Consider the following 26,669-nt stretch of genomic DNA (forward strand, 5'->3'; position numbering starts at 1 on the left):
TTGGAATAGAAAATCTTCAGCACTTTATTACATGATAAAGGTGGATAATTTAACACATTCAAGAAAAGAATACATTTGCACTAACACAGAATATCAACAAACAATACATACATAAATACTTAAACTTGGATATTAGAGCTCAGTTTGTTACTCATTGTTGTACACAAAAAGAGAAATCTGTTTAAATGCAAGTCTTTCCTTACAGATATATGTTTACTACAAACCAGTATAACTGTATGGATAAATGGTTCAGTATTTGAACCCACATGTTCATGTACAAATACATGTCTGTGGCATGGCCAGGTCGAAATCAATGTGGAAGTATTTCATAGCACAGAAAAGGGGAGAGATTAATTTTGGTTTATTTCTAATGCAAACATGTTGAAGCCTTTTCTACTTGAAATACTTTGTAGCTACACTACTGCATGTATAAGTGTAACGCTGAATATATTTACTATTAAATGATTTCTTATACTTCAGGGTTAAATTTGGTTAAAATTTGAAAAAATATCAATATACACATTGTACATGTACATGACTTAAATTGGACAGCAATATAGGGGTCTCATTAAATCCACAGTCCCTTTTATGAAGGGCATTGGTTGATGACCTATTATATTCATATTAAAATGGAGTACAGGTCTTGAAGGTATTTTCTTTCAATAGATTCTACAATTGTACACATTTAATCCAAAACAACACACCTCAAGCAAGCACTACATGTATCTACATGTATCTATCTGTACTATTTATATCTAACTAGTAAAATTTCAATTTCACATTCATGATCTGGAATGTACATATGAACTCTGACATTATATTGCACTTACACTCCCACTCAAAAAAAAGCAACTACAGCACATGAATTGATGATATTCAGGATATAGTTTTCCCTTGATTACAGCACATGAAATGATGATATTCAGGGGACAGAGTTGATCTTCACTTGAAAAAATAAAATTTCCTTTTGATAGTTAGTAAGACCATTGAGATGTAGATTTTAATTTTATTAAGTAATACATCTGTCGTTTAATTCTACAGGAACATGTATATAAATCTGTGTCCAATATAGAAATTAATAAATTTTTTCAATTGTCCAGCTGGTCATTGGGATATTGTCATGGGAAGACCAACAGTTATTCCCTGAATATCATCAACGCATGCACTTTAAACAAAATTACATTCACACTTAATATGAATACAATATTTGATGTTCTGGGCTTAACTCCATGCAATGTAACATAAATTGAATTTTTATTACAGAGATAGTAGGAAAAAAACAAAGTATTTGAGTCTAATCAGTCTGGGTATTTTATGAAGTTAATTAGTGATTTAAATTACAAAAAAAATCTGCTTGAACTGTTTTGTTCAGGCTTAAAACGCCAAAACATTTAAAATTACAAGTAAATAATAAAGAGTATAAGTAATTCATTTTGATTCTTATAACATTTCATGATAAAATCTTCAATTTCATGATGATTTGAGAAAAAGTTGACTACACTTATAGATCTCTGACAAACTACTATATAGCGGGTAATACAGGGTGATAATTTTGATGATTGATAAAAGCCTGAATATGCTAAAATAAATTCTGCTGAACAGTGAGCTTAAAGTGTTTATTGCACCACTGGACATAGCATCCACCAAAATGTTTGGTATACTTTTTTGCATCAAAATCACCAAATTTTACACCTGCAAATATAATCCAGCATACATTATAACATTCTAGGATATGGATAACTGAGATCCTCATGAGTTAAATTAGAGTTATTTTTATAAGACCTAAATATGCTTATTTCCATGCTTTATTCAATGCTTTTCTTGCTGCTAATTTTTGAGTAATAAAAGTCACTAAGAACATTCCTAACATGACTAGTGATATAAAATAAAAGTCAAAGTCTTCTTTAAGTACATCAAACATCTTTGATGGCTGTACTCTGGTGAAAAATAGATCTGAAAAAGAAAGGAATTATTTCTATCAAACCAACAAATAGCCCCAGTTGTATGAAAATATCTCGAACTGAGATTTTCCTCAAGTCTCCAAATTTCAATTGATTTGATTGGTCCTTATTTAAGTTGAGGAAGGATTTGAGGAAAATCTCAACACTGATGACTGAAAACACGATTGATTGATGTTTAAAAGAAAGTAGTTCCGGACACTTGGAGATGGGAGACACATAAAGACATTTAATTTGAAAGAACCTGAGGAATTTGCTACAAAAGTGTGATCAGGCAGACAGATGATGGCAGCAAAACAATTCTTTAAAAGGGTCTACACTTGGTTTAAAATTGAAAATGAATGAAAATACACTTTTTAAATCCCTGTTTCAAAATGGGCAATTAGAATTCAAAACCATAAAATGGTGAATTGTTTAACCTTCACAAATCTTTTTATGGAAAAGACAAGCTGAAACAGTGTCATGAGTATGTACTAACCCAGACCATAAGCTAGAACGAGTGAGGTAGATTCCAGATCAGTATGTACTTACCTAGACCATATGCTAGAACCAGTGAGGTAGATTCCAGGCCAGCTGGAGCAGTATGTATCCCTGCTATATTATAAACACTTTGGTTATAATTGATGATTGCTTCTGTAGACACTGGTAGTTCTGGCATATATGGTATCATTCCTTCCTCCCTAACAGAAAATAAGAATAGAATCACATGTATAAAAGTTTCTGATATTATGTTCTGAAACAATGAACCAATTCATAAATTCCACTTCCTTCCTCGTAAACAATGTTGCACCCCCACAGCATTCTGGTAAATTAAGTTTGACCAACGAGAAACGCCACGGACAATAGCATACAGTTTCTGAATCAGTCCATAGACTTGAAATTAAAATGGAGTTCATAATATTATTCAATGTTAACAAAATAATACATGTACTTAATTTCAAGTCTAATTTTCATTGTTTACTCAGTATAAAGCAGAAAATCTCTGAATAACTGAACTGGCATGTTTAAGAATTAAATTTGACTTTTAAATTGAAGATTTCCTGGTATATTGCAATATCAACAGTTTTTTTTTTAATTTTGGTTTGTTTGTTTTTATTATTATTATTATTATTTCTTTTTTTTTGGGGGGGGGGAGGGGGGAGGAATAATTGCCGGTAAATAGAGGTGACCATTACAATGTATTTGGAAATCGATATTGTAAACCCAAAATGCAATATATATTCTAGCACTGTCTTTAATTTTGATTTAAATTCGTGAATCTTGGTCAAATTGTATGAAATTTTCTATAAAAAAATATTTACAAATGATGTATTTTCATGAAAAGAGCAAAAACAAAATGGACATAATATGAACATTTCTATAGGTTTACAGTACTTACATAGATTCTTGTGAAGGAATTACAGGTCTTCTGGGATCAACAAGAGCCTTTGGTAGTGATAATAGTCCTCCGTGAACAAGAGCAACTACAAATATTAAAATCACATTGAAACATAGATAGCTGTGTGCCGCTCCCATTTCATAAGTTAAAACCCGCAAAATGAAAAAAAAAAACATCAAAACAATGTAAATCAAAAGAAACTTCCATCCAGAAAAATAAATAAAATATATGCTTCTCAGGCCAAAGCTTGATACAACAACAAAGGTCCAACCTGAATAGTTGGGGCAAGTACTGACACACCATCCAAGCTTGATACAGCCTTAATTTTTTATTTGGATTAAGACATTTGACACAGGATAAGAATTTGACCAGAATCAAATTAGTAATTCCTAAATGGTTCCAGTCACACCCTCCAAAAATAATCCAAAACTTCTTTTGGGGTTATGGCACTTTGTGGTGCAATTTAAAAGAAATCCATTCCCTTTCATTTAAGTTATCATATAAATATCAAGAAACTGCTTGTTTTTTGCCCCTTTTGATCCCTTATTCCTCTTAATCTGGTTCAAGTTTGCTTTGGTAGTATGACACCTTGTGATACAAATTTTAAATACAACATTTTTACTGAAGTCAACTGAAGACTTCCGGAAAATGCTTACTCCCGCCTCTTTTAACCCCTCACTTCTAAATGGTGCAAGTCTAAACCCCAAAATTCAATAACAGTATGATCTAAGTGGTATAGATTATTGTGGAACACTATTATAATCATCCACATCTTTTTTTTACTGAAGTTATATACTTAAATTCTATGCAATACTTATTTTGACCCCTTTTTTGACTCTTAATTCCAAAAAGGTTGAAACCATTACCCCAAAAACCAATCCTAATCTTCCTTTTGTGGTTTGGAACCTATTTGTAAAATTTCATAAAGATCTAGTCACAAATAACATTATTGTACAAAAACCAAGTGTTTACAGATGGCAGCACTGTACTTACATATAATAGATTTGCTAGTAATGCCTTTCTCAGTTATAGTAGTAGCCATAGTATGAATGGGCATAGGCATGATAAAGGAATTCCGTTCAACAAGAGGCTCATGTGGTGCTGTGTGGCTGGAGAAAGCTGTAGAATTACTCTGCTCCTTTCCTTCATACAGCTCCAATACACCAACTTCTCTTCTTCTACTCTTCTGGTTGAAATAATCATACTGAAAAAATGAATTACAAATTTAAAAAAAAAATACCAAGGTGCATTTAGTTTGAGTCTTTTGAGTTTTTAGTTCATGACCCTAAATTTCCATCTTAGGACCTTTGAAAATTTCAATTACTACAAACATATTAAAACATATTAATTTCGCAGATTCAATTAAGTGAACATATTGATAGGTATCAATTTCCACAAAAAATGATGAGCATCATAAAGTGTCAAAAATGGATTTCGCAGTTACTATTTTTCATGCTTTTCTGTCCATTGCAAAAAATGGCAAAAATGAGTACACCAAGAAAGTTAATATGTTTACAATACATAAAGTCCTGTACCTTTAACCCTTTATATTGACACTTTATAGAGGACTATTGCTTTTCCTCAAGTTGACCATTGATTAGAAACTTGGAGACAATCTTGAAAACAAATTTAAAGAGTAATCAAGGGAACCAAGGTTATAGCGGTAATCAAAAGAATGTAATCCAGGGACAAAGACCAGACATGGAAAACAGACATATACAACAAAGAACATACAGTAACTAAAATCATACATACAAAGTAACAAAAGTAAATGAGCAACTCGGACTCCACTAAAAACTGGGAGCATGGACCAGGTGCACCGGTAGGGTAAGCGTCCTCTGCTTTTCTAGAAACACCTGCCGAGTTGCGGGGTAGACAAACGAGGAAAGGAAAACTATAATCCGTTGAATAAATCAGTTTTCATGGTGCTGATGGATACACCAAAACCTTTAATGAATATCATAAAGGAGCGTTGCTGAAAATGGTAATATTTTCCTTTGATATTTGCACTTTAGGACATTAGTATATCATTTGGATCACAAAGTACACAAGAAGCCGTATCAAAATAAGATCTGAAATTTGATTTAGAAAAAGCTTCATTTTAAGTACAATTAGAGAATTGTAACAATAATAGAGAGAAAGTTCCATATTATGAATTAAGACTATTTAATAACAGTTCACAGCAATGAAATAAAAAAAAAAATCAGTAAATCTATTAACATGTAGTATTTTCTTCCTAGTTTCAGGGGTGATTTCAAGAGGTCGTCAAACAAAGCGGAAATTGGTAGTATTTTCTTCCTAGCTACAGGGGTGATTTCACAATGTCGTCAAACAAAGTGCAAATTGGTAAAATTAGAAATAAATCAACAGTAAAAAAAAAAAGCAGAATCGTAAACGGTAAAATTCAGATTTCAATAAGCGGAATTCCCCTAAAAAGCGAGAAAAAAAATCATCTCTGTAGTGTGACACAGTATCTTATACCTGGGTAGTCTGAAAACCAAGCTTGCTGCTTTCGTAAATTCTTTATTGTCACAATAATGATTGACAACTGTAGAAAGTGACCCATCCATGTCTTTTTTTAGTATTTTTTCCAAAAAGATTGAAAGTGCTGAATGCAAACTAGTAAGACCCCAGCACTTCAATTTTTGTATAGTAAAATGTATAATAAGCCATCAAGCAGGAAGCTATTATTGCACAAGCCCCAAAGCAAATTCAACAATATATAAAGCTTGAGATTTTATGTTCTTTGGAACAGGAAATTCTACTTACCACAACCCAATTTTCACTGTGTATAAGATGGACTGGACCTTTAGCTCTTCTATGGTTACCATGGAAAATGATATGACCTTTTACAGTGTCAATCAAATATATATTAACAAAATTTCCTGGACCTGAAAGAAGTACAAATTTAGTATGACTCAATGAATTCTAAGACTGATAAAAGTTCTACATAACTAAAGAATCTGATTTGATATGTGATTGGGTTTAATTTTTTAAAATTTAAAATTGCCAGCACTTTGTCACTATTTATAGAAAATGTTCTTGGAATGATAATTAGTAAGTGAAAAAGAGGATAGAAATTTACAGGTCAAATATCCTCTTATACAGACTACAGTTAAAAATATTAGTATGTACTTATAAGCAAATTTATTATCCTACAAGGAACAATAATTTGTAAACAGGAAAAATGCAAGATGCTTGTTCCATGATTTCAAACAATCTGTGACCTTTTTTTCTACTTTCGATTTCGCCAGTATATTTACAAAATCTCCACAATTTGGAGTGCATATATATTAAGTCAGGAAATAATCTTGCTTAAATTGAACTTTTACCCTGACCTTTCTGGGATGAGGGTGATGTATCTTCTCCTTCAGCAACTATGACAGCTAGATTAGGGTTGATGTACTTATATAATACACTTCTGTCACCAAGGACACGACCTTGAGAATGAACATGTTCTGAAATACAAAAATAACCAAGTAACTTAGTGATGTAATTTCTGAACTTCCTTGAAAGTAAAACTTTATAAAGAGAAAAAAATATCCTTGAAACAAAGGCCATAATCTTCTTTGCATCTACAAGGAAATTTAAATAGCTACTTTTGTGTTATTAAATTTTAAAATGTTCTAATCTGCCACTCAGTATACTTGAATGTACCCTAAATTGGTCCTCTTCAGGAAAACCAAGTCTTCAATGAAGTGTCAATGAAAAGGGTTGAATGTCTGGACCAAAGTAAATAAAAAAATTCAAAGGGCAGAGATAAAATTTTGAGGGTCCCAGACCTTAGACCACCAACAAGTTGAACCCTTGATGCTAGAGCCATTTTTAACTAGGATGACCTTGCCTGCAGGGAACACTAAAAATCACAATATCCGGTAATTATTGCATAGAATAATTTTACAGTAAACAAAATGTTAATATTTTGAAATTACGACAAATATAATCACCATTGTATCTCTTGAAGACCACATCTGTAATGGTTTGTTGTTTCTTCTGTAAGTTGATATTCCAGATCTTCTCTCCATTAAAATCCTAACAAAAATTGTACATCAATAATGTCAAATATTCCTCGTTGGTTATCAGTCAACATGGTTTCACATTTTCATTTCTAAATGTACATCAATAAAGTGAAATATTCCTTGTTGGTTATCAGTCAACATGGTTTCACTTTTTTATTTCTAAATGTACATCAATAATGTGAAATATTCCTTGTTGGTTATCAATCAACATGGTTTCACATTTTTATTTCTAATTGACAAATAACATTAATGTATTAATTTTTGCATACATCAACTTTTGTGGTTGTTACTTTTTTTGGAAGATCGTTTCAAATGAACATATTTACATGTATGGTTTTTGACAGACTTAAAAAATGATAAGAATTTAATAGCGTAAAAAATAATCAGCATTAAATTCAAAAGTGACAAAAATAAATTTTGTGGCTACTTTTTTCGAGTTTGACCATGACATAAATAGAACAAATCAATACATTTACAGTACAGACTTTTATACAACTGAGCTTATTATATGGGTGCTTGTTTTATTATTTTTTTTTCTGTTTTATATAGGGCTTGTAAGTCTTGTCATGTGACTACATGATTTTACCAGAATGAGTCCTTAACTCCTGTTTAAAAGCATAAGTAGTGGCTCTTTATAGAATAAAGACTACAATCTAAATGAAAACTTTTTATGTGTAAATATGATGTTGAAAATATGACACATATAACTACCTGTGTACTATAATACCTTTGGTAACAGCACAGAATAGAAAATTTGGGAAATTATGCATCATTCTGATGTACCCGGAAGAAAAAACAAAGTAAATAAAAATCTGTCTTTTGTTTTGATGCTTTCAACAGTAAAAATTCTGGATAAAAAATAAATTGAGAATGAGACTTACAAACATTATTCTCTAAATTTAGTGTGACTCTTTTTATGCAGCATAAGTTGTCATTATTTGACATGTGAAATAAGTTTTACATAGTTTGAATGATTGCCTGTGAGGGCAAAGAAAATTGTTCAACTCTTTGATGAATACTGACCTTATTGACTCTGTAACCATTCAACATCCCAGTGCTGATATCTACCACCATAACATAGATAGAGGAGTGGATCTGACTCACTATAGACTTATAACTCGATGGGTATACATGTATCTACAAAGTGTGAGAACTACAAGTAATGTCCAATTTTGATTAGAAATGACTTTATGATAAACATATAGAAGTGGCTAGGGCTCACTACAGACTGGCTGGATATACAAGTATATGTACATTTTAAAGAGTAAATTGAATGTCAGCATACATGTAACGTCCGACTCTGATTATAAATTACTTTATGATGTACACATAGAAGTGGTTAGGGCTCTCTACAGACTTATAACTGGCTGGATATACATGAAAATAAGAAGTATAAATTGAATGTCAGAACTTCATGTAATGTCCAACTCAGATTACAAATTACTTTATGACTTCTACATGGAAGTGGCTAGGGCTTACCATAGACTTATTAATAATAAAACTCAATGGTTATACATGTACCTGTAAAATATAAACTGAATGTCAGAACTACATGTAAAGTCCAACTCTGATTAAAAAAAATCTTTATGATGTAACATAGAAGTGTCTAGGGCTCTCTTTAGACTTATAACTGGATGGGTATATATGTATCTGTAAAGTGTCTAGGGCTCTCTTCAGACTTATAACTGGATGGGTATATATGTATCTGTAAAGTGTCTAGGGCTCTCTTCAGACTTATAACTGGATGGGTATATATGTATCTGTAAAGTGTCTAGGGCTCTCTTCAGACTTATAACTGGATGGGTATATATGTATATAACTGGATGGGTATATATGTATCTGTAAAGTGTAAACTCATACTTGTCTAGTAGCTCTGACAAGTTGCTGCAGTAAAAAATATTACAAAATGTGGACAGAAAGACAGACAAGGGTTAACCAGGTTTACCACTCTCTTTAGAAGCAGGGCTTCAACAAAAGAAAATGACACAATCTTCCCTTAAAACAATTGCTCATACCTGTTTCTCTGTATCCATTAGAATAACACCTTTGAGAAAGTTATCATCCATCTCTCCCACCATAAAGGCCTGCTGTACAATGTACCTGAGGTTTAACCCCCCATCAGGGATGTCAGTCAGTTTAACTCCTGTTATAGGGTTGAAGGCAAATAGTAGGCCATTGCCTGTACTCTGAAAATACAGGAATCAATATAAGACACTGTCTTTACTTCATTTTACAGTGAAATCTGTCTATATGAACTCCCTTTGAACTTAAAAATTGGTTTTGTTTAGGCAGGTGTTTGGTTTACCAAGTTTCAAAATATATTAACAAAGATACTATTTAACATTTCAGGTGTATAAGAGTTTTATAATTTTTATCAAAGATTACCTACTGTAAAATTTTAATATAAAAACATAGATCATTGCACTTGATTTCCAGATAATTCTATATACATTATAATTAAAAAACTAGTATATAGAATTTCTTAAAAAATATGTGTAAAAAAACACTTATATGACACCCTTTCATATTTCAAAAAGAAAATGGAGGGTCATTGTGACTACTACCAAACATGTAATTGATTACAGCTGATTAAAATTACCGATTATGATTAACCCTAATGATTACTCCGATACAAATCTTATCTTTCCCTAGAACAACACATTGTGGTGGGTTGGGATTGATATAAACCTTATCTTTCCTTAGAACAACACATTGTGGAGGGTTGGGATTGATATAAACCTTATCTTTTCCCAGTATAAAACATTGTGGTGGAATGGGGGTTGATACAAACCTTATCTTTGCCCAATATAACACACTGTGGAGGATTAGGGAAGTGAGCTGTGGTTCTCTGCACAAACATTGGCAATGACTGTTTACACTTGCCAAAGGGAGATAACTCAGACAGGAAGTAGGACCAAGCTATCTTTCCATTAGTACTCTTCATTCCATACACCTAGACAAAATAAAAAACACACATACATTGACAATGTTGCAAAAAGTTCTGAGTGTAAAATATCTCTTAAAAATGCATCAAAATTTCATTAAAATTATTAATGCATCAAAATGAAAGCTTCATTCTGAGTGAAACCAGTCGCTCTATTCAACACATGAACTATCAGTAGTCATGTTGTGTAGAATGGAAAACAATCACAAATTAAGGAGGTAGACCTAGGGTAAGGGACACAACTCTTAAAACCAGTGATATGCTTGTATCACATTCAATTTCATCAAAGCCTATCAAGCTTTAACTTGATACAGAACGAAATAAGTCCAAGTTACTTTGATGCTTACATGAGATGGATGTAAAATGCTGAATACAAATGTTCTAACGACTTGTATGAGTTGTGTCCCTTACCCTAAGTCTACCTCCTTAAGGATAAACATGATGGATCAATGAGTTAACAGTAAATAATTATTGACCACAACTACAGTTGCATTAATCAAATCAAAGTTGACTGAAAACTTGTGTTACAAAAAAAATAACAAAAAAAACAGCAGCATGACTTAAACCAGTAAACACAATCTCAAAGCAATAAATGATACAATATATCCCACCTTTCCAGATGATGTAGCAATAACAATCATTTTATTGAGATTAAATTCATCTCTCGTCATTTCTTCATCATCATCATCCTCATCATTTTCATCTCCATCTCCACCTTCAGTTTCTACCAAGTGATGTTTGTGTCCCTGGAGTTTATGTAACTGTTTTTGTAAAAATGTCTGAAAGCAAAAGTTGGTTCATTTAGCAACAAGAAATGGCGAAATTGACAGCAAGCTAGATCTTCCAACAAAGTACCATTTTTGCTATAGAGGGTCGGTAACTCAAAAGATATTAGCAAAAATTATAATCAATAGAAACCTTCCAGATATTTTAGAATACAAGATAAAAGTATCTTAACTTGATATGATACTGCCAATTACAGCATAGACAAGTTTGGGCAGCTATATGACCATATACAGATCCTTCACAAATAACTAAATTAAAGACCCTCTGGAAAATCTGGTCAAAAATAAAATGGCTACGACACCAAAACAATGGTACAAGTGGCTAACAAACAGATTAGTGACCAAGTTAGAAGACAATAATCAGAAAACTCATCTGTCCACCATTTTGATGAATCATTGATTACTTCAGTCCTGTCTTGTTTATCCTTAAAACCTCATATTCAAATTTTACTTACTGTGATACCGTATAGAGGGTAATTTTCACAGGGTGCTAATTTTGGCATATTTTAGTGGTCTTTTTTAAAACTCCAAAATAAATTCCATGCAAAAAGTAACTCTGAGCTTAGGTAGTAAGTGCACAACTTAGCATCTGCCAAAATTAGAACGGCAAAATTTTTGGCATACGTTTTTGCCTCAAAACTGCCAAATTTTACACCTGCCAAATAAACCTCTATAGGACATACTGAATTAAATATAAAGGGAATTCAAAGTACATCTGCTTTTCAAAGGTCTAATGTTTCTCCAGGGTTTTGCCAATATATGTTTCACTGTAGAAAGTTCTTTTGCTTCAGAACGTAGAGATAACTATGGATTCATTTCAAATTGGAACTTTCAATTAATTAAGTATAGAAAAAAGAATATTTAGTTTAAGTAGTCAGTTCCAATCAAGTTTTGAAGCAGCTGTTTGTATGTATAAATAAGTTTTAACTACCATTAAATAGATTTTTGTGTTAATCTGAATTCATCACAAGAGTGCACTCATAATTTTGGTTAAGTTATTAAAGCATGGTACTCTTTTCTCTACAACTGAGATCCTCTGCCCTAATTTTTAAACCAGAACACTGCAGATGATTTGCTTACCTTACCTTTTATGGCAGCCTGTGGAAATGAATACCAATATAAAATATGAAGTCATGCTAGGCATACGCCACTTGTAGAGGAAGTTGATATTGGACAGCACCTTAAATGCATACATGTATTCCCCATCTATATAAAGCCACACACCAAATTTGAAATAAACCCATTCATCTGGAGCTGAGATTTTTGTGACGAAATTTTCTCCGTCACTCCATATATTGAAAAATGGCAAAGTCCCACAAAACAGGAAGTTGATATTGGACAGCATCCATAATAAGCTGACCAGGTATTCAAAGCTACATACCAAATTTGAAATTAATCCATCCATTGGGAGCTAAAATAATTGCTATAAAATTCAGATGATTGGATGGAATAATGAACGGACAAGGCAACCATTCATTTAGTAGGAATTTAATATTATATAACATGTATAAAGATAAATGTGCTCCTGGAGGTTAACACTTGTATTATCAAATAGATCCTGTATACACATGGTGAGAAAAGTCATCAATATCTGGTGGAGTGAATGCAAAACCAGGAGCTTATAACAGCATCATGGTAGACTCATCCTCATATACTTTGTAAATGTGATTAAGAACCAAACCAGTCTGGGAAAACAGCCTCGATGATTAAATACAAATGAAATCTTAGCTTTTCCAGAGATTAGGATGGTGAAAACATGGCACCTGAATATTCACAAAAATGACATTACCAGCTTATCAATACTGGACAATTCCACCAAAAGACATTTTTAACCATGACATCCCATAGTTCCTTACAAATGGTGTTTGTAGGCAGTGCCTAAATTATATTAAAAATATAAGTACCTTTAACTGTGAAAGTTGTGTACTGAATCTTTTTAAAAACATGGTACCTATATCATCTACAAAAGTAAGAAAATCAAATGTTTTGCATAAATTAATTTGAAAGATCACAATGAGAAAATAAAATTTAATAAAAAATATAAGTAGCTGTCGTTGTAAGAACAATTTTAAGTGATTAATTTCATAAGTAGTCACATAAATTTAATTACGTACAGTGACAGCTGCACAAAGTAGTCACATATATTTTAAGTAGTAGTCTTTGTAAGAATCATGCAAAATCTGAAAAATGTGAAACACCCCAAAAAAGGCTACATATTTTTATTTTTGTAATTAAGTTGATTTATGGGACTGTATTATAAAATAAATAATTCATTCCAATCTATATAACCTGTATAAAGTAGTCACATTTTTTTATGTGCAGTGACACCTGTGTAAACCAAATCCTAAACAAAACAGTTAACTGCCTAAAAACATTTCTGAAGTCCATTCATATCAATTTCAATTCATTTTGAACCTGTGTAAACCAAAAAACTGTCTTAAGGAGGCAGACCTAGGGTAAGAGACACAACTCTTTTAAATCATTGGAATGTTTGTATTCAGCATTTTACATCAATCTCATATAAGCATCAAAGTAACTTGGACTGATTTCATTCTGTTTTAAATGAATGCTTGAAATACTTTATTGAATTCAATATGATACAAACATATCACTGTTTTCCTGAGTTATGTCCTTTACCCCAGCACTACCTTCTTCATTAAGGAAATTATTCAGTCCCAAAGAGATCCTGTTTAGACAGGTTTTGCTGTACTAGTAAGTAAACTTTTTTGCATTTTTTAAGAAGCAGGTATCAAAATTCCATATCAAGGCTAGTTGTGAAGAATAATTTAGGTAAAAAATAGAATATTCAATGTGTGCTGCAAATTAGAATTATTACCAAGTATAAAACAACAAAATCAAAATCTCAGGAGAATGTAAATTTAGGCAAATACAGGACTGAGGTTTTATTCCCTTCATGTCAGAAAGAATAAACAATTTCATTGTATAATGGTTTTGTGTAGAGCAATTTTTTGTCTTTTCTTTCACTCTAAAATAGTGAAATAAGACCAGTATAAAAATTAACAAATCAACTTTGTCTTCAGTATTCAATCAAGAATACTGAATAAATAGCAAATACAAATAACATGAATATATACCTTCGTGTGAGCCAAACTCTTCCTCAAATTTCGCCTGGTTTTCAGACACTGGAAGGTCAATCATCTCAACTGACATAATGTATGCCAATGATTCCTCATTAGTCCAAGCAACTTTACCTATAAAAACATATTGCATTATTCATTCCCAGTAAATGCAAAAACTGTTGAACATATGACTCTGTGGTTTCATGAGAATGGTTTCTAATCTACCATTCAAATGCATGGAAACTTTGTCAATTACAGAGTTCTAGTTCAGTATTAAAAATAAAATATCTCTCCGTGTAAAAATACAGACAAAAATGACAAGTATATATTTCTACATGATAAAGCAGTTAAAAAAGCAATAAATAGAAGATTTTGCATTGTAATGCAAACTTTCGAGATCGTGGAAGTAAACAATAAAATGCAGATCAGTCTTCCTATTTCAGTATGTTCTACATAAATTCAGGTAAGGGAAATGACACTACAAAGTGACTTACAAACTCTACTGTGTAAAAAAAAATATGAATATTATAAATGTACATGTATGACAAATCATGAGATTTTTAGTAGCAGTCTTTATAAAAATCAGACAGTAGGTGATTCATGCATGTCAAAAACCCACCGAATTCAGTTTTCTTTCTTACTACAGTTACTGAACACATAACCAGTCTTAGTCTGTCAATCAGTTGTTGCGCTTTTGAGATAATGAATTATATAGACTGTACATGAAATTGGCACTTTGCAAGAGTTAACTTTCATGATTTGGTTTCATTTGGTTGATTTTAGTGATAGATAAATGTATGATTTTCTAAAAATGCAGATTTGAATGCAGAAATGATCACCGTTATGTGAGAGTATAACATACGTAGACTAAAAGGCATTGTTCGTTAGGTGGGTTTGTCTACACCATGAATCACTGAATCATTGGCAGTGTCTGAATTTTATGTGGACTGGTACGTAAGACATTACACAAAACTTAGCTATACTTGCCTAATTTATGAATCATCTGCACAGAATAATCTTCAGACTCTATAGTAAGCTTGTATCCTATCCTTCCATCCCTCTTCCTCACCAAGAAACCAAAAACCTAAATAGAAAGGGTAATACGCAAAAGGTTAAATAGAAGTAATGAGAGCACTTAGAGCTCAGTTAGAGAATGAAGGGTAATAATAAAATAACACAGTTCCATGTGGACTTTCATTATGTCAATCGTCTTCATCAAAATTTACATATCATGCCTAACCTATTTACAATTTTTCATCAAAATCTGTGGAGTAGTTTTAAAAGATGCACTTACAAGGTTAAAACATGTAAAACCTTTCAGTTAGATTTCCTTCATTTGTATGTTAAGGACAATAATTATCTTCCTTCATGCACCTCTATTCATAATACCAAATCTTCCTATAGTTATATACTGCTGCATAAGTTGTATTTCACCACTCTTTTTTATAGAGTGAAAAAAGTCATATTTAATTTAAAAGTAAATCTAACCATGCACTACAATTGACACATCTGTGTTTTATATTTACCTTAACCGGGAGACCATGGTGTGGTCCTGTGTGTATAGTTTGTTTCAGCTCAGTTATCTCCCCTCCTGATTCAAGGTCATATCCTGTCAAGGTCAACTCCTAAAATCATAAATCCATATTGATATTTAAATTCTGTTCCACTAAATTTGAAAGATGTTTATGGTTGAACTGATCTTGGTAACCAATTTTTCTAAAGAATTATCTTCATCAAATGGACAATATTTCTCTAATTAAGGAATCAAACTCTATCAATAAAAGATTCTCATACAAATGGATGGATCAGGAGATATAGAGGACATCGAAAGTATATCTGTATTCAATTTTATTTTTACCTGTATATAAAACTTTTTTGTGGATACTAATTTTCATTATACCAATTCAATGTCACTATGATTTATTTTTGTAAATACACTCTGTATATAACATTTTTTCAATAAAAAATGGACACATCTGAGGAAACTTAATTTTGCTTTTTTTACCCTTGCTCATGAAATTGATTAAAATATATCAGTCACAAAAATAAGTTGGTTTACAACTAATGAATTCAATCTAAAAATTGTACAATGACAAAGATCAGCAAGAAGTTTCATGATAATATCCACCCTTTTATTCACAAGAAAAGGTCATTTCAAACCAATCAGGCCTGTAGCCAGATGTTTTTTTTTGGGAAGGGTAAGGATAAGGAAGAGGTTTTTCAAAAAAAAAATAAATGCACTTATACTAATGCTTAACAAATTATTATAGGCTTGTTTTTTTTTCTCAATTTTTAACTCATTTTTGCTTTCAAAAGAAGCCGTTGGTCGAAATCATCCAACACTCCTTGGATACGGGCCTGCCAATATGGCTAGATGAATTAAAATACATCTCTAGTAGAACTCATCTATGAAAATCAAAATAACCTGTTCAGATGTTTTCTGTAAAGTCAACAGAATTTCCATATTGTCAAGCTTAGAAACTTCTGCAGCAGAGACCTGTAATAAAGAGAAACTTATGTTATAGGTTACAATGTATATACTGTCAAACCTGTTTTAAAGAGGTAAGGGACACAACTCTTACAAATCATTGGAACGTTAGTATTCAGCATTTTACATCAATCTCATGTAAGCATCAAAGTAACTTGGATTGATTTCATTCTGTTTCAAATGAAAGCATGATAGGCTTTGGTGAAATTGAATATGATACAAATATATCACTGATTTCGAGAGTTAAGTTCTTAACACATGTTACACTAGGTCTACCTCCTTAAGAATAACAAAGATTTCAAAGTGTTGAGATTTTTTTAAGAACAATATGAGAAGAAAAATTTGATGGTCAGTTTGTTGTTTTTGAGATATAAGCATTTGAAATTTGGCCACGTAAAGGATTTTCCTTGACTTTCCATAGGTATTGTCTTTATCTATCATAAACCCAGAAGAAATTACAAGGATTTCATAAAAACTTCCCAAATAATATTTTAAGGTGTGTTTAATGAAATTATGAAAAGAAAAATATTAATGCTACAAAATGGATAAAACCAGTTAAAAAATCAGACAAAAATGGCAAAAAAAACCAAGAACAATGAACATCCTTAATAGCCAATCAATATACCAATCACGGAGATGGTCTGGAATTTTAAGTAACAGATGATTTTATTTGCTTGTTTTGTCTACCCTGGACTTGACTTTTTATGAGTAAACTCAGCAAGAATCTCTGAAAAAGCAGAGGACACTTACCCTACCAGTGCAACTGGTCCACACTCCCAGTAGAGTATGAGTTGCTCATTTATTTTTGTTACTTTGTATGTATTATTTTGGTTATTTTATGTTCTTTGTTGTGTGTGTCTGTTTTCCCAGTCTGGTCTTTGTCCCTGGATTACTTTCTTTTGATTCCCACTAGAATCCTGTGGTTCCCTTAGTAACTCTTGAAAAGCAGGACAGTGGTACTAACCCCTGGAAGTTTCTTCACCACCTGGAGTTCATTATTGACAATTTTCAATATTGCCATGTCAGATTTGCCAAGTCTGACTAACAGCTCTGAGTAGTCTCCCTTAGATGACACTTTCTCCAGTGTTACTTTACCAGATGAACTTAGACCAAGCTCCTGTCAAAAAGAATACAAAGAAAGTTTTTATAAAACTTGTATAAAATAATAAACATCAATGCATCGTGTGTGCTTTTTGGTTATACATGTATTAAATTCTTGGTAATAATACAAGGTATGTTTGTATTGTAACTTAAAGTCCCTTGAACTTATATACTGCTCTGGAGAGGGGCACATACTGAATTACACTTGTCCATTTGTCTGTCTGCCACATTTTATTAGACAGTTTTCTCAGTAACTATTTAGCATAGCTACCTGATATTTTGATAGAATCTTTATATAGATGTACCGTATGATAATGTGGAATTTGATCCAGCAATAACTTCCTGTATGAAGATTCAGTTTATATCTAAAACTTTTGCTAAATTTATACCACAAGTGGGCATTTGTAGCCTATCACTAGTGGGCATTTGCTCATAGATTTCTTGTTTTTTTTCTAATTTTCACATTTACAAAGTTGTTTTATATTTGTCTTGAACAGTAACTGAAGAAAATTCGTTAATTAAGAACTTGAATTACATTGGGTAAAGTTATTTTATACATTCTAATATATCATCCAAATCTTAAGTCAAGAAAAATTAACAAATTATGAATTCTACAACACATTCCATATAGTATAAATCACCTTAGACCAATATGGAAAGTCACATGGTAGTCAATATAACATTTAAAACAAAATATATATCAAAATAAAAATATGTACAGTCCTTGAACCAATCCGTGCGACGATTTGACGGATCGATGACCGTTGATTGATTGATCACTGACGGATCGATGACTGATGGCTGATGACCGATCTGATCACAGTTTTGTTACAAAAAATGACGTAAGATCTGTTTTTAAAAAAAGAAATGTAAAATAAAAGTATGAATTAATGTTTAAATCTATTACATTGTGTAAATATGTGTGAAATTAATAAAGAAAACAAGAAAAACCGTAAAATACATAGACTGCTCTGTAGTCACATGATGCGATCACCAGTTAAATGGATTGGTTTGACGGATTGATGACTGACCGGAAACTGATCGGTGATCAATGACCGATCGCAATTTTTGTTGCACGGATCGGTTCAGGTACTGTAGGCTGTCCAACCATGTATCCCAGTTTGCATGATTCTTAGCTAGAGTGCTACTTTAAACTTACAGAAATGTCCATTGGTTTAAACACTGGTCCACTGACAAGATCTAACAGCTGGAAGGTGGAGGTGTCCGGTTTATAACACAGGTAATAACTACTGTCTACCACTTCACAACTAAAATGAACAATTTGTTTTAGAAATAATCAAGTTAAACACAAGCCATAGTAGCCCAAGATGAATGGAGAAACAAAAAGAGCATTTGGAATGTTTTTTTTTCCTCATGAGTGGAAAGTTCAATTGAAAAGCATAAATAAGCAGCATGACTTTCATATTTGCTTTTCATGTTTTACAGTCATATAAAAATGTGTAAAAAAACCATTTTATTGTTAATTTGTTGTTCATTTAAGAAAAAAACTTCGAAGAGTAGAGTAAAACTGATCAGAATTTATCAGAGCTTGAATTAGCAAAATGCCAGATATGTATAAGTGATTGTAAGTATTAATCAAATACATGTTATCGAAAATTATAAGGGTTAAACCACAGACTAGTTTCATTACTTGATTTTTTTGTATAAAACTAGAGTATCATTAAATATCAGGTCTTTTAAAATCTTTTGTAAGAATGTATTGTATAAGATGGAAAAAATAAGAGGAAAATTTTCAAATAAAAATCTTAATAAAACTGGGCTCTTACTCTACAAACCTGGTTTCCACGGAGATCCAAGCAGCTGGTATTGATTTTTGAGAACTAATGACCCCTTCATTGTTGGCCTTCACTATGGTAACATGGGCACCTGATAATCGACCTATGGCAATCATTTCATTGCCTCGGACAATGATCCTGTCAAATATTGTTCCATCACTGCAAGAAATAAAACACTGCATATTCAAAACTGTTGTGTATTCTAGACATCATTTAGATAATAAATAACTAGAACTTTAGCTAACCCTAAGTTAAGGAAATACAGCAAAACCTGTATAATCCAGATACTTTTTTTAAATCCCTTCATACACAGTTTAAATGTATTTTGAACTTAGTAAAAATTTAAAAACTGTTGAAACCAACCAAACTGTACAGTCCAAAAGGATTTTGGCTTAAACAAATTTCACAGTATAACCATTTCAATCATTATATTAAATGCTAAATGTATGAGTAAAATAATTTTTGACTTACATCAATATCATATACATGTAAAATCATGTAATGCACTTCTTACATGTACACAGCCAAATGTGCCACATATGGTAATTATATGGTGCTCGATTCATATGATAATCATTTGGTAATCATATGACAATCATATGATATCTAACATATGATAGTCATGTGATTCTCATATGTTAATTTTGGCTTGAAAACATATGATAATCATATGTATGTGAAAAACATATGATTATTATATGATAATCATGCGATTATCATATGTTAAGCAAATCATATGCTTATCATGTGTGGCACATTTACCTGTGTACTTTGTTAATTTTGAAAGTTATTTCAAGATAAATAAGCTTCCATTAAAACTGTATAGGATTTTTTTCTGTTCCAAGAAGCTGTCTCTGATATATCAAGTATCTCAAATTGTTATGTGACCTGGACCTTTGACCTTAAAAATTAAACAATTCTAAAAATGTAAGTGACACATCCAATCCTTTTGTTTGTATTGAAGAATTCCTATAAGGTTCTATGAAACGAAAATTTTGGAAACAATGATAAATCAAAGGGGCCTTCCTCCCACAATAACCAGTATTATATAAAAAATTATAAAAAATATCTTGAATTTTTTAGTACTGGTACAAGTGGATAAAAACAGGGCAAACCACCATGTGTCTGAAGGTCTGAAAATTAAGAGACAAATAAATCTTAAAATTAATGATTATTTGTATAGCATAACTTGACATGTTACTTCTTACCTGTTGGGTAAACTAAACTTCCATTTCTGTCTCCCATTTGATAAATCTAAACCGTACACACCACTAGATGTCAGGGCAATCACTTGATCTGTTAAATGTGACAAACAATATATAAAGAAATTATTGACCGTCTTTTTTTACTAAAATTAAAAAAACAACCAATTATTACAAATGCTGTGTCTTCTCAGCTTTTATTCAAATGAGGCCACAGAGCTATATGACATTGACCTATGACCAAGTATTGACCCATAAGTCAACTTTTAATATTTACTTGGCAATTTCATTCTTGTATTTTGATTTAGACATAAAATCTTGGAATTTGGATATATCACCATTAGATTATTTGCTACCTACCATAATGGCCTAATGTGACCTTGACTATTGACCTTGAGGCCAAGTTTATGTACTTGTCATATTGCTTGAAAGCTATTTACAACTGTTTGTGACTTAAGTGTAAATATTTATAAGAATCAGGCAAAATGGGAAAAATCAGAAATATGCATGTCAAAATCCCACCAATCTGGCAATGTGATATCACTCAAGGATGCTTTCTTGATTTGAAAATGCCATTATTTAATCTCTGCATCACTGGCTTTGCTCAGAAATTTTTTAATAGAAATACTTTATTGTATGAGATTTTTAACACAGTTCTTTGCCCTTGAAATGTTCATTTTCAGTGCATTTCAATGAAATTGTAACTCAATGGTCCAGCATGATATCAAAAATCTTGTCTGTTTTCCCTGATCTGATGGTGTAAATAGTCAAATAACACTTTCAAAGTGATGGTTTTTTTATACCATGTTTCACCAACTGCCTGATTCTTACAGAGACTGACACTTAATACTGGAAACTTTACTTGATTTACAATGGCATTAAAGGAATTCATAAGGCTTGAGTATTTGAAACATTTGTCCAGACCAGGACATCTACATGTATAAAAAAGAATTTCCCTATGCATGTATTTCTAGCAGCATAAGAAAGAGTAATCAAATGAACCAATATTTTAGTGGAAATCAAAAGAATGTAATCCAGGGACAAAGACCAGACTGGGAAAACAGACACATACAACAAAGAACATAAAATAACCAAAATAATACATACAAAGCGACAAAAGTAAATGAGTAACTCAGACTCCACTAAAAACTGCTACATTAGAAAATTATACAATGTTCAAGGAAGAATGTAAACCAATGTTTCTACAAAAGGACTAGCTGACAAAATGGTGAGTTTTTAATAATCTATACTTTACTAAGTACAGAACCTGAACCGATCCGTGCAACAAAAACTGCAATCGGTCATTGATCACCTATCAGTTTCTGATTAGTCATTGATCCGTCAAACCGATCCATTAAACCAGTGATCACATCACGTGACCAAAGAGCGGTCAATATATTTTTCAGATTCTGATGTATTATTTGTCAATTTTACATATATAAAAATAATGCAGTGGATATAAACATCAATTTATACTTTTATTTTACATTTGTTTTATTTTTAACAGATAATCCGTCATTTAACATAACAAAAACACGATCACATCGGTCGCCAGTCATCGGTTATCAAGTGGAAATGTTATTATAAATTACACATATACATTGCATTTTTGACAGGTAAAAATGAGAACCGTAATATTCATTTCATGTGGCCTAATAAAGTCAAAAAATTTACATTACATTCAATTATGCATGTAGATTTTATGTAATGAGACTTTTATAGTTTTATACATACCATTCCCTTTTATTCTGATATCAGCACTGAAAACACAAAACAAACCTGACTTTATTGATTTTCAAAAATTTGTAAACCTAGTACCTTTTTTCATCAGTGGTAATGTATCATAAATAAGCAAGAAAATGCATCAATTTATGCCACACTAAGGCATGGATGTGTAACATCAAACTCAGAACCAACTAGTAGTCTTATACATGTATATTAAAAAGATAAGTGTACCATAAGTTACATGTATTAATAATGTAAAGTAATCTATAAAGAAAATTAATTTAATACACATCTTATTATGAGACATAGAAGAACAAACATTCCAAATGAAATCTATGCAAGTTAAAAAGTTTAAAAATACAGGTTTGCTGATAAAAAATTTCTTATTCATATAAAATATTTAAACCATACCCAGGTTTAGCTGTATGATGAACATTGTTTTCCCAGGCTAGAGCACCTGTTTCTACCTTCCAACTTCTGACAAATCTACCACCTCCAAATACACCTACCAAATCTGATCAAAATACAGAAAAGAATGTTCTGTTAAAAGAAAGATACAAAAAGTTTACATGTAAATTCAAATATTCATATACATATTTTTTAATAAAATTATTTTTACCTTTGAGTAACAAATTTAAAAAGCCAACAAAAAAGTTGGCAAAATGGAAAAGACATATAAATATAAACCAGAAAGGCTGTGAACAATGCTCACTAACTTGATACTCCCATTCCCCCATGTTATAACATGCACTTATTAACCTTCATTTTGATTTGGGTCAAAATCTAAAATAAGAGGCGCACAATAGGAAAATGTAGTTAAGATTCTGTGAAAGTTCCATTAAATTCCATTCAGTGGTATAAGAAAAGTAGCAGATAAGAGAAAGGTCCCCCATTTGCCAATATAAAAAAAAATTATATAGTCCATGTTTTGCTATGCGAAACCCCAAAATAGATTTAGATTCTGAGAAAGTTTTATTTAATTACATTCAGTGGTGTGGGAAGAGTAACAAATAAGAGATGGGTCCCCTATGAAACAGAAGGACAGATGGACAGACACCCTATCACTGTATACCCCCACTTTGTAAGTGGAGGGTATAATAACGGTAAGAGGTGTCACCATATACCAACTTATGATATCACAATACAAGGAAAGGGTTATGATACCAGAGGTTCAAATTAAGCAAAAAGTATGAATCATTAATTTTTTTTACCAACCCCCTCACAGAAAAGGTCCACCTTGACCACAATATATATGTTTATGACCAAAACTACATACACCTGTCCTGATGAAAAACTGCATCCACTGTTCCTCTGTCATTATCTTCTAAAACTTGACGCCATGCTGAGAAATACAAATGAAAAAATCAAATATAATTAACTGAATTTTCTACTCTATAAAATTGACTGTTTCTAATCATGCTAATGTACATGTACCATTCTTTATAAAGAAAACTACAGTAGAGTAAATGTATATTGTATCATTCCCACTTCTGCATGGTTGCCAATTTATTTTAAAGAATGCTTGGTCTTACTTTTTTGTACATGTAGCTCTTCGGTATTATACAGTGGTTTTCTCTCAATGGCCTAATTCCACCCCAAAGGATAGGAAAATCATGGACATATACTATACTATACATGTATGTATTATTTCATAAGGTTTGATTTGTTTGCTTCTACCTTGATCTCATATCAGGCAAAAAAACATTATGTGTTATTGGTTTCATGCTTTGAAAAAATAGAACAGGTAGAGATTTCTTTTTTTTACTAAATGTTTTTTCTTTGAGTTAATGGGGATAGAATCTCAAGTTTATTAGTGCTCAAGCCAAAATGACAATAAAAAACACAGTAGATAGGGAAACCAGAAACACAAGTATTGTTTTTATTCGGCCTAATTACCTAAAGAACCATTGAAAGCATGGAGTGATGCAATTACATTCTTTTCAGATGTCACTATCAGTCTCTTACTGGGATTGGACTGGTCCCAAAATAGTTTATTGATCTTTCCAACATATCTCTGTGTCCTAAAAAATAAGACAATTACAATTGTTAAATTTAATGAAAGGAGTTCATTTGTACTTCTTCCATCGACAAATTACTTATGTTCCATTAAGTGTTCCATTTATACACATATTTTCATTTTACCATATTTTGGACATTCAAAAGTTTCAATCAAAAACAGGTTGTAGGTGTGCAATACATTCAATGTGAATGGTTATAACTTTCAAAGGAAACTACTGGTAAATACCAATGCTAAGACTAATTACATGTAGAAGTCCAAAAGTGGTAAAATATTCTGCAAGATGGTGGAAAAGGAGTTCCTAAACATGAGTTTTCTCCAACTTTGCTAGTGAGCATGTGCCACAGCAGCAGCACTGATAAGATTTTGAAAGATGCAATTATGAGATCTGACATAAGTTTGATAGATAAAAGAGACAGAAAAAATATATCAAGGAAAATACCTCCAAATCAGCTTCAAAATGTGTGAGAGATGGTATTGATGTATTGCAGAAGCCGAAGACATTTTGTCATGAATAATTCATTGAACAATCTCCAATGATATAACAATGGAGTATGTGAAAAGTCAAATCAAGCAGTTCCAAGATTAATTGGGGGTAATAGATATTTGTTTCTGTTTATTTAGTACATTTGTACTTCACCTGTCACATATTAAATTATGACAACTGATAATGATTTGTCAAAATGTCATGAATTGGAATGGTATATGGAGAAAACAGAGACACAGATGAAATACGGATCACAGAAAAATCAAAATAGTTTTATAAAATATGGACACATATACCAGAGGTTTCATTAAGAACCAGCTACTGTCAAAATGTAGACAGTTTAAAAAGTGGACATGGACAGTTCAAAATAACAATGGGCCCCATCCCCCCTTGATACATTTTGAAGGTTTACACAGTCCATTTTAGCTAATAAGCCTGTTCACTGAAAAGATAATGAAAGCCCTTATATACGAATAGTCTCAGATCCCATCGCAATCAGACTCTATTGTTGATATGGATATCACAGACGACACGAATGGTCACGGATATATACATAAAAGAAGGTTTTTGATACAATATGCATTTATCTGAGTCTTTCATAATAGATAATAAATAAATAAGTTTCATTTAGAGTTGGCATGAAATACATAAAAATAAACATAAGGTCTATTGAGCTTTTGACTGACAAAGTCTTACTGTCTATCTTTCAATTTCAATCTTTTTGGTTTTTCTGGTCATGGTACGAGGAATGTGAAAAGTAGTACTGGTAAGGTAAAGAAGTACTACTATCAACTTCGGTCATTATATTTCAAGCAGTAGAAAGAGGACTACAGGGCATGATGTTCAGGAAAGAAGTTGATGTCCCATTATCCGATAATTTCAAGACACTGCTGTATTGCATTAGGTTAGCGATGAGACTATCCAAAGTAAAGGTTCGTGTATCAGGCAAACAAAGCTATCCGTGGGACCAAAGCCATCCATGATCAAGAATCTGGGCCAATAACTTGAATAAGGCCATTCAGATCAACACCGACCAATGCTGTCACTATTTCGATAATGCTGAGACTTTTCAAAAACAGGGCGGCGTTTCTTACCAATCGAATTTTCCAATTTGATCTTCAAATAAACAGAAAACTGGTATAACCGATGTAAATAGGACAAAAACCTTAATTTTGTATGCAGTTTGCATCTCGTTTTTTTAACCGGTGACTATTCCTTATCTCCGAACAGGAGATGCGAAATGTACGGTTTGACAAAACACATAAACAAAATTCCTAATAACAACGCACCGCAATTGAACGAATTATTATAAAACTTTTTTTTAAACTATGAAAATGTACGTATACATTTGTATTTCTATTCTTGGAGACGAGTGGAAAACACAGTGTTAATATTAATTTACCCAAGTTTGAAAAGGGGGAGGTGTATAAAGTGAGCATGGGGTCCGTCAGTTCGTCAAACCAGCAACCCATTCAAATTTAACCACAGTGAATTGAATTTGATGACACTGTCACAGACCACTGTGCACCTCCCATTTTTTCCCCTCATCTGAATGCTTAGATCATTTATGGGGTATCCTGTATTGTTTCTTGGAAGGGAAGCGGGTGTATTACCAAGCGAGCTTTTCAGTTTTTTTTCTAGTTTTTATGAAAGCATATGTATGAACAATTTTTAAGCATCACTTTTATT

General features: G+C 32.0%; 1 protein-coding gene across 1 annotated transcript; it reads right to left on the reverse strand.

Annotated features, from left to right (window-relative positions):
• Window positions 1-26,217, reverse strand: LOC148602031 (ER membrane protein complex subunit 1-like). The gene is made up of 25 exons (XM_088554858.1): window positions 26,075-26,217; window positions 24,373-24,497; window positions 23,753-23,818; window positions 22,888-22,990; window positions 22,486-22,511; window positions 20,758-20,845; window positions 19,550-19,708; window positions 18,913-19,021; window positions 17,617-17,769; window positions 16,590-16,661; window positions 15,691-15,789; window positions 15,152-15,248; window positions 14,180-14,296; window positions 12,989-13,044; window positions 10,911-11,078; window positions 10,147-10,308; window positions 9,371-9,541; window positions 8,379-8,492; window positions 7,284-7,368; window positions 6,675-6,794; window positions 6,106-6,227; window positions 4,330-4,540; window positions 3,337-3,421; window positions 2,490-2,638; window positions 1-1,953 (listed from the first exon to the last, which is right to left on the reverse strand). Exons 1-25 carry the CDS (start codon window positions 26,167-26,169, stop codon window positions 1,793-1,795), a joined length of 2,913 nt encoding a protein of 970 aa, XP_088410984.1. The 5' UTR covers window positions 26,170-26,217; the 3' UTR covers window positions 1-1,792.
• Window positions 26,218-26,669: the final 452 nt, after the last annotated feature.

The sequence above is a fragment of the Perna viridis genome, chromosome 12, assembly GCF_037379345.1.
Source record: "Perna viridis isolate PV_CMFRI_1.1 ecotype Kerala chromosome 12, ASM3737934v1, whole genome shotgun sequence".
NCBI classification, from domain to species: Eukaryota; Metazoa; Mollusca; class Bivalvia; order Mytilida; family Mytilidae; genus Perna; species Perna viridis.

Coding starts and splice junctions, on each gene's coding strand:
- LOC148602031 (XM_088554858.1), bottom strand. CDS start 26,169: ATGCAAACTGCATACAAAATTAAGGTTTTTGTCCTATTTACATCGGTT. Junction 20,846..22,485: donor TATCAGAATAAAAGGGAATG/GTATGTATAAAA, acceptor CACATTTAACAG/ATCAAGTGATTGCCCTGACA. Junction 14,297..15,151: donor GCAGATGATTCATAAATTAG/GCAAGTATAGCT, acceptor ATGTTTTTATAG/GTAAAGTTGCTTGGACTAAT.